Here is a 10,361-nt window from a genome sequence, read left to right on the forward strand (position 1 = left end):
TACATTACGATCAATCAATAAAAACTTCGAATAGTTTAAAATAAGAAATGGATCAGATATTATTATCTTATTATATTATCATCTTCAACTTCATCTTATTCTTTCTTCTCCTCCTCATCATCAATATTTTCTTCTCCATCATCTTCATCCTCATCATCATCTTCCTCCCAATTATCATCGTCGTCATCTTCAACTTAATTATCATTGCCATGGTGTGTTATCACCATCATCCACATCACCATACATCTGCAAAATCGTCATTGTTGTCATCCTTCATCAACATCATCACCATCATCATAATAAACATCGTCGTCGTCATCAGTCTTCGTCATCGTCATTATCATCATCAATAATAATAATAAAAACAACATCGAAATCAATATAGATGAGCAGATGTAAGGCATAAAACTTACTCTTCACACTCACGCACGCATATACACACACACACACACACATACATACATATGCACACATACTCACATACACAGCTTACAAAGTATAAATGTATATTAGAAAATCGATTGAGATATTGAGTACAAATATATATATATACATATATATATTTGTAGTCTTTCTTCAATTTTAATTAATTAATAATACATCAAATAATAAGGAATATATATATACATTATTATCACTTTAATTAATATATGTATATATATATTATTTATAGTATATATATATATATATTATACATATAATTATATATTATATTATATACGTATGCATATTTGTATATATGTATGTATGTATGTGTGTGGGTATGTATGTTAGTAAGTATGTATATAACTTAATAACAAATCCGTCAAATTTGCAAGTTTGGTATGTAAACAATTACATATCAATCCATCTATTCATACATACATACATCTTTCTAACTATCTGCCAATCCCTCTGTCTGTCTGTCTGTGTGTTTGTCTGTGTGTGTTTTTTGTGTGTGTCTGTGTGTACGTGAAATAAAGAAATAGCGAGTGTGTTGTGGGTAATGGTGAGAAAAAAAAGAAGAAAAAAAGTAAGAAAATATCATAGAAACAATGATTACTATTGAGATATGGTTAACAATATAAAAAAAAGAGAAAGAGAGAACGACAAAAAGAAAGTAAAAAAAAGATAGAGAGAGAGAGAGAGAAGATGTTTCGAGTTAACAAACATAAAATTAAATGAAATCGAAATAAAAATGGTTTAGTAAGAACAACAGAAGGTAACAACAACAACTTACTTTTTTTTCCGTAACCCGTGCAATACCATTACGCAATGGATTTCATTCGTTTGAACTGGCAAAAAGAAGTTGAGAACAAAAAAAAACATTGTTGTTAGAACATTCTAAAAAAAATATGAAAACAATAATAATAACATCGCTGGAACATCAATGAAATCTAGAGAGGCTGGAAGTTTGTGAGCGTAAGGCGAATCAACATTGATTCTAATTCTTAAAACATACTTAAGATAAGATCAAAACAGCAGCAGCAACAACAACAACAACAACATCAATTATAACATTAACACCAAATACAAAAATTAAGTAACTTATACATACTAGATATATGGAATGAAATTAAAACGACATAATAATACTATTTCAGACCACAAATAAATTATTCATAAACTAAATAACATTAAAATTATAGAGGCTATAGCATAAAGATAATAATAATAATATAATTGCATAATAATAAATTTTATTATACAAAATTATAGTGGTTATGTGTGGCCTTCATGAAGACCGCCTGATCAATCACATCTTCACGAAGAGAGGTTACAACCCAATGAGTAGGCCTGTCGAAAATGAAAATGATACACTGGAAGTTTCATTCAAAATCAGCCTGCAACAGATCATTGATGTGGTCGGTTGGTTGGCTGGCTGGTTGGTCGGTTGATTGAATGATTGGCTGGCTGGTTGGTTGGTAGATTGAATGATTGGTTGGTTGGTAGATTGAATGATTGGTTGCCTGTTTAGTTGGTAGATTGAATGATTGGTTGCCTGTTTAGTTGGTAGATTGAATGATTGGTTCGTTGGTGGATTGAATAATTGGTTGGCTGCTTAGTTGGTTGCTTAGTTGGTAGATTGAATGATGGGTTCGTTGGTTTGTATCTTGCTGATTGCTTTCTCGGAGCTTACATACGATGCGGCCAAAAAACTGGATAGGTTTTATGCTTTTAATATGGATTTCAGTTTTCATTTCGTACTTCACTTCATCAAACAATCAATACCGAGTTTGTGAAAAAAAAATTTCACATGCGTACGTTGAATGAGCTGAACAAAATTGGTAAATAAGTAAATTTTTCCAATGATTTATTACAAAATTTTCAAAAAAAATTATTTTCCATTTCACTTCGGTTAATTTACTGACGGACTTAATTATTAAACCAATTTGTTTTATTTAATAGGTTGATTAATCTGGATTAATGAATGATTGAATGAATGAATAAACATAAATGAGAGAATAACTGAATGAAAGAATGCATAAATGGATGAATGTAAAGATAAATTTGATGAACGGTCGCACCGATTGATTGGAACTGGAATGAGAAAGAATTAGTTGGAATGTAATGAAGGTATTAGATGATTGGATGTAAAAATTATCATATTACTATTAATAATAATTCAATCAACATAAATAATAATAAACATAAATAATAATAATAATACTATCAACAGGATGAAAAAAATGAAATGCTACACACAAACATATGGCTAACATACGTAAGTAAACAAAGATATTGCTACTTATTATTATTATAATTATTGTTAGAAACAACAGTAACAGTTGTTGTGGTAGGTAGGTAGACAGTAGTAGTAAAAGCAGTAGTAGCAGCAGCATTAGTAGTAGTTGTAGCAGCAGCAGTAGTAGCAGCAGCAGTAGTAGCAGCAGCAGTAGTAGTAGTAGTAGTAGTAGTAGTAGCAGCAGTAGTAGCAGCAGTAGTAGTAGTAGTAGTAGTAGCGATAGCAGTAGTTACAGTAGTATCATCATTAGTGTGTTGTTATCGTAAGTACCGTTTCTGCCATTGCCAAAATATCCATCAATGATAACCATAAACCATAATACTTTAAACTTAATTCATAGGTAGGCAGTAGTAGTAAAAGCAGTAGTAGCTGCAGCATTAGTAGTAATAGTAGCAGCAGTAGTAGCAGCAGCAGTAGTCGCAGCAGCAGTAGTAGTAGCAGCAGTAGTAGCAGCAGCAGTAGTAGTAGTAGTAGCGATAGCAGTAGTTACAGTAGCATCATCATTAGTGTGTTGTTATCGTAAGTACCGTTTCTGCCATTGCCAAAATATCCATCAATGATAACCATAAACCATAATACTTTAAACTTAATTCATTTGTTTGTTTGCCTAACAAAGCCATTATCATAATCATCATCATAATCTCCTAATTAGCGTTATCATTTTGTCGTCGTCATAATTTTTTAATTGTTATCATCATTACAATCATCGTGGTTGTCCTTTCGTAATTATCATCATCATCATCATCTCGTCGTCATCACTGTTATCTCCATCATTCCATAATTATCATTATCATCGCCACCATTATCATCTCGTCTTACGTCATCATGACGTCATCATCAGGACTGGAGGGATTGGAATTTGAAATGGGACCCAGACGATTACGGGGGTCTTAGGGAAACCAGGCTTCCCTCCAAACAAATATGGACACCGGACATTCTTCTCTACAACAGGTTTCTTATCATCAAATAATTTTCACGACAAGATAAGACGGTGCCACGGTTGAATCACCTAGTCTTGCTGAATGAATAATGAATATTCATTAAATTAATTATATAATTAATGATTCCGCCCCTAATTCAGCGCCGACCAATCGATTGATAGCAAATTGTGGACAAACGTCATCGTCAATAGCGATGGTTCCTGTAACTGGATTCCTATTGGTTGTTATTAATATTTTCATTGTTGTTGCTGTTTTTCCATATTATTATCATTCTTCCTTCAAGTATTGTTATAATTATTTATTTCGTCGCTTCGGTGTAAAGAAATATGTAATTTTCGCATAAAATTATTTGTTATTCGTTAGGATTGTACACATCATCGTGCCCAATAAACATAAGATGGTTTCCGTTTGATGACCAAAAGTGCATTATGAAGTTCGGTTCTTGGACCTATGACGGTTTGTTGTTGTTGTTGATGCTTTGTTGCTTATTCCTTACAGATGTTGTTGTTTATAATTTGGTTTTGTAGCTGCTTTTCATGCTGTTTTTAAATATGTGCCTGCGATCTAAGTTTGTATCAAGTTTGTTTCATATATTCGGTGACGCTTCTCGAAAGAGGCCCTGGAGACCATGGCCCTTCGTTGTTAGCAGTGCTGTTATTAAAAGCCAGTAAAACTCAGTTTTAAGACAGGAATATTTGTCATTTTTAGTTTTCAGACACGAATAGTTATCATTACGAACTACGCACTGTGATATGATTATTTTTGGAAATGTAGCGCTGATATAGTAAATTAAGCTGGTAGTCTGAGAATGAAAAAGTATAAATTGGCAATGAGATTTTCGACGCTTTTGATACATAATATCTTGAATGTACCGAAATGTTGTCATTATATATTACTGAACACGCACTATAGTTCGATGTTTTTGGAAATCTGACGCTGTCATAGTGAATTAAGCTGGTAGTCGGGCAGTAGAGGACTTGACCCCGTTGTGAGCAATATTTTTATTAAAATTCATTAAAACTTAGTTTTTAGTCAAAAACCGACAAAAAATTAAATAAACGAACTAAATAGGTTACTAGCCTAATTACAGTCACACTAGTTTTGTTAGTTTCTTGGTCCCCTTGTCAAATTTCAAAATTGAGAATTTTTAAAATTTTGTCACCTGCCATCCAAGTTGTCTCGATCGACCTCTACTTACTACGTTGCTCTAGTAGTCACCTACGCCATGTTCTAATCGTCAAATTGCAATATATTAAATTTCATCATGTCATCCAAGACACTGAGAGTATGTGTTGCTGTTGTTTTGTTAAAACTACAATTTTTATGAATTTGTTATCATTATTAATCTTTAATGGGCCAGGCGGCAAACTTAATCTGACGCAAGGGAAGGTTGAAGAAGATGTCGATATATCCACATACCAGCTAAGTGGAGAGTGGAAGTTATTAAGTTCGTTGTGATGGTGATGAAGATGATGATGTTGGTGATGTGATGATAATGGTGACGTTGGTGAAGCACGCAAACATTCAGACACGCATGCGCAGACATAATAAACAAAGTCTTAGCAAATTCAGCCAAACGTACAGACTATCACAGACTGATATAATAAAAACCACAAACAAACAGACAAGCAAACACATACTTCAACAGAAGCTAAAGGAATTAGAAATACACAGTCGTACGATTGCTGCCCGGGAAGTCCATACTTGGACATAACCTTTGAATTTCACATGAGAAGAAGGACCCTTTACTACGGGTTCAACCTTATCATACCCTGTGCCCTCATCTCGCTTTTATCTTTACTTACTTTTATTCTGCCTCCAGATGCTGGTGAAAAAATTGGACTGGGTAGGTCTGCAATTTTAGTCATTTTCTCATTCATTCGTTCGTTCGTTCGTTCCGCCATTTTTTCTTAAATTAATTCGTTCATTTGACATTCATTTAGTTTTCACTTTCATTAATTTATTAGTCATTCATTCGATTTTTGTTTTTTTTTTCATTCATTCATTCATTTGCTTCTTCAGGAGTTACCATTCTTCTTTCACTTTCTGTATTCCAAACGATCGTGGCTAACATGGTGCCTCCAACATCCATGGCTGTTCCGCTGGCAGGTTGCAGTTGTTTTCCTGCTGTCTCTCTCTTTCTTTCGTTCATTTGCTTGCTTACTTGCTTGCATGTTTGTTTGTTGTGTCATCTGTCACTTTTTTACATTTCATCACCATCACCTTCATCATTAACACCATCGTTATCATAATAATAATAATAATAATAATAATAATAATAATAATAATAATAACAACAATAATAATAATAATCATCATCATCATCATTCTTATCACCAGGCGTATACTTCTTAGTCGTAATGGCCATGTCCACCATCTCGGTAACTTCAACGGTCATTGTGCTCATCTTCCACCACAGCTCGCCTGACATGAGGCAGATGCCTTCCTGGGTACGTTTGTCAAATGAAGAAAGTGTTAAAAATGAAGATTGTGATGACGTTGGTGACGGTGATGAGGATGAAATGACGAGCTTGATGAATAATGCAAGCAGTAAACTCAAACGAATAAACCAATCCTCAAATTAAGATCCGCACAGGCATATGCGAGTGGTTGGCCTGGTTAATCAGAATGTCACGGCCAGGCAAGGAACTGACGTTTGAGAAACTTCGGCGTAAGGCCAGTGTACGAGAACTTGAATGTCGGATTCCTCCGTCGCAGAGTCTGCTGGCCAACGTAGAAGACATCGACAACACCATCCAACTCAATCAACGATACTTCAAATACAATGTGGCCACCGGAGTCACTGCTGGCGCTGCTGCCGTCACTTCTAACGCGGCTGGTGCAGCCGGAGCTGAGAGCGATGATGATTACTTAGGTGCAAATTTAATTACTTAATTTTCTTTGTTCATATTCATTTACTGTACGACGAAACGTACTGCCGTGTAATTTCAGCTACAACGCTAAAACAACCTGACCAGGAATATCCACACTTCGAAGCGAGATCCTCATGATCCTGAATGAGATCCGCTTCATAACGAGGAAGATCAAAGAAGACACAAAGATGTCGGAAGAGACGAGCGATTGGAAGTTTGCAGCCATGGTCATCGACAGAACCTGCTTCTACCTCTTCACTGCCTTCCTCGCCCTTGCCACTCTAGTCCTTTTCTTCTCGGCTCCCAACTTTTTTGACAGCAGTCCTGAATTGATGAGTCCCGCTAAAAATAATACCACTTAAATGTTGCTGTAGTTGTGATCTGTGTTGTCATATGTTTTCTGTGTGTTTGTGTGGGTGTTTTTTATGCAGTATATAAACATGCTGTATCTTTATAGATTTGGAAGATGTGCACTTGTATTTTTTTTACTCCTAATGAAAATGCTTTCCTTTTTGCGTATTGTATTGTATATAATTTAAGGGTTTAATAGAAAGTGTATTGGTATGTCTGTGTGTGTGTGTGTCTGTTTGTGCGTGTGTGTGTGTGTGTGTGCGTGTCTGCGTTTATATGCATGCATAAATTCAGACGTGTATATCAACATGCAGACTTTCATAACATGCACAACCCGCATACCCGAATATTGGATATGTCTTTGGAAATTTTTAACGATTGAATTGAAAGAAATTTTTTTTTTGCCTACCTACCGTGCATTTGCCTTGTTTCTAATTAATGAGAGGTTGACAAATTTTTTATTTCTTGATGGTTTGTATTTTCCATGAAAAGATATCTACCAAAAAAAACACTGAATACCAATCGTCTAAATTTGGCCTTTCAAGAAGGAGCAGTTTTTTTGGCTTTTCATACAAATCTTTTCCTTTATTTGGTAATTTAAAATAATTTTTTCTAAATTTATTGCCATGAGATACTCACAAATAAATGAATCACCATTTACAAAATTATTATTTGTCGTCTGCTGAATTGTCTTCATCCTCATATCTTCATCATCATTGTAATCACCATATCATCATTTACATCATAAATTATCATCACCACTTATCATCATCCTCACCAACATCGCTAGTCATCGTCACAATAGTTATAAGCACTGTCGAATTTTTTCAAAAAAATTTTACGACTGAAGATGGATATGTAAAATAATGTTGTGTAGTGTTATCAGTGAATGAAAAAATTATGGTAGTAAGCTTTCCATAATATATATTTAGTATCATAGCCCACCAAACTGAATCAACCACCAATCTATCAATCTCCAATCGTCCACTCACAGTCAATTGATTGCACCATCAGACGTTATATAGAATTCGTTTTTATAAAATTAAATTAATAATGTCCTTATTTGCTGTTAATAATACTAAGACAATAAAAATAATAGCACTTATCACTATTTCAGAAGTTAACTATTATTATTATTACTTATTAAACAGACTGTTAGTATAGTATCTCCTTTCTACCTTTTAGTACATACCCATTATTTCATTTGACTTTCAAACCAACATTCGTGTATAGAATAATAAGTAAATTAATAAATTTATTAAAAAAGGCATTTGTTAGTTTTTTTTATTTAAAAAAGCAAATGATAGCAATTATTATGATATATTCGTGTTTGAATTTGGTTTAAAGAGAAGAAGAAGAAGAAGACAAGATATGATAGGATAGGATACGTTTAAACAGATAGAAGGACACTTTGAAAATTTAAAAAGTAAAATATTTTTTCAACGAACGTGACGGAAACATCTGAAATGCAGGATTCAAAATTTGAATAAAATTAGAATAAAAATTTCTAAAAAATACCTTTTCAAAAATTTACACATCCAACCGACACAAAGTCATTTGAATGAAACGAAACATCGATCGAAAGTTCGAGAATGCTAATGGGATGAATAAATGCAAATCGTTAACAAAAATTTTTGTTAAATAATCTACCATTTTTTCAGCACAAATTCAAATGTTAAACATTCACTAATTTGCATGCCTAAAATGACGTGGCGGTGAAAATAGGGATGGCTGAGTTTTGTCGGTAATGGGAATCGGTTCTCTGAATTAAATTCTATTCGATGCTATATCATCAAAAGTTTAATATAAATTCTATATAATTTCTACATATACACAATCAATTTATAATATATGCAACATATATGTTTATACACAAGTTCGTGTATATATATATATATATATATATAATATTGTATGAAATATGGTCTCCTTCCAATATATATATATGTATATATATATATATATATATATATATATATATATATATATATATATATATATATATATATATATATATATGATCATATATCTTGCATATATGTGTATGAACATATATATATATTTCTATATATATGATTAATTTTTTTTACAATATATATATATATATATATATTATATATATATATATATATATATATATATATATATATATATATATATATATATATATATATATATATATAAAGTTCTAAACAGCTTTTGGTTGAATCTTAAAACAAAACAAGTGGTAGAAGTCATCGGAAAAAGTTGACTCGCTCTTCTATCAAATTTTCCATTTCTAGAAATTAAAGTAAGTCTCCGTTATTTTGTTATAAATAATGATAATAATTTGATTACTAATTGCTATTTTAGTAGTAAAATAATGATGACATAACTGGTTATCTAATTAATTAGACTACTCTACGTATTTCTGTGATGTAGAACTTCTTAATTTTAATCATTTCAATATCATCTACTATTATCGTCGCGTTACATTTCGATTCATCATAAATTTTGCTATTATCTTATACGAATTACTCCATCACGAATATGATAACGATAATTAGTTTCTTAACTTCGGATTGGTCGAGTTCAAACGCTGACACATCTCTCTCAATCTCAAATCTTAATAATCAAATACAAATAATAAATAATAATATAATAATAAATAATCAAATACAAATCTCAAAAAAAAATCATTTACACACATCATGCATTTGATGAAGAGGTATGTACTAAACAAACTCGTGTATTTGTGTTCTCTGGTGTGTGTGTGTGTGTGTCTGTCTGTGTGTGCGTGTGTCTGTGCGTGTGTACTGCATGTACGTCGTGTGGTTTGAAGGTTACGTGGAAGTACTTGCTTTCCAAGCTGCTTAGCTGAACGCAAAAAACAAAATGATATCTTCTTCGAATCAGCACTATATGCTAGAAACTATACCGATAAATGAAATAAAAAATAATATAATAATAATAATTATTATTATTAATTATTATTATTATTATTTATATTAATTATTATTATTATTATAACCACAATAATAACAAAGGACATCGGTGTCATTCGACCATAAAAATGAAGAAGTTCATTGGCCTGATGGTTTTGGCTGTATGCCTGGTGTTCTCAATAGCGGATGAGCGCCATGAAACTCCAGAGAAACCTCCAGCTTCAGATCCTAACCAAAAACCAAATTTGATAGCCGAACCCTTTTCAGATCCAGATCCGAATGACTATGATGTAAAAACACGTCCATCGGACCAAAACCTCGTCAGTTGGGTTATACATTTGGGGCAGGGATGTCAATAAATGCGTTGTTTATAATTTTGATTAATTTATATCTAAGATTATTTTTTTTAAATGCTCGTCGCATCATTTTGAAATTATTTTTGTCACTGCTTGGTGCATGTACCTTTTCTATGCAATGCATTTTTCTATAGTTTTCAACATAGATTACAATTACATTATATTAGAGTTGATTTCGAGAATATGAAAAT

General features: G+C 32.5%; 1 protein-coding gene across 1 annotated transcript; it reads left to right on the forward strand.

The window, feature by feature from the left end:
• Positions 1–1,703: 1,703 nt before the first annotated feature.
• HELRODRAFT_186672 (hypothetical protein) lies at positions 1,704–6,901 on the forward strand (the record flags this gene model as incomplete). Its single annotated transcript, XM_009012829.1, has 11 exons — positions 1,704–1,844; positions 2,660–2,704; positions 3,567–3,676; positions 3,807–3,886; positions 4,030–4,122; positions 5,027–5,113; positions 5,315–5,512; positions 5,689–5,775; positions 6,007–6,116; positions 6,253–6,505; positions 6,645–6,901. The coding sequence occupies 11 exons, from the start codon at positions 1,704–1,706 to the stop codon at positions 6,899–6,901; spliced, it is 1,461 nt and encodes a 486-aa protein (XP_009011077.1).
• Between the last annotated feature and the right edge of the window lie 3,460 nt (positions 6,902–10,361).

This window comes from Helobdella robusta (genome assembly GCF_000326865.2).
Source record: "Helobdella robusta unplaced genomic scaffold HELROscaffold_11, whole genome shotgun sequence".
NCBI lineage: Eukaryota > Metazoa > Annelida > Clitellata > Rhynchobdellida > Glossiphoniidae > Helobdella > Helobdella robusta.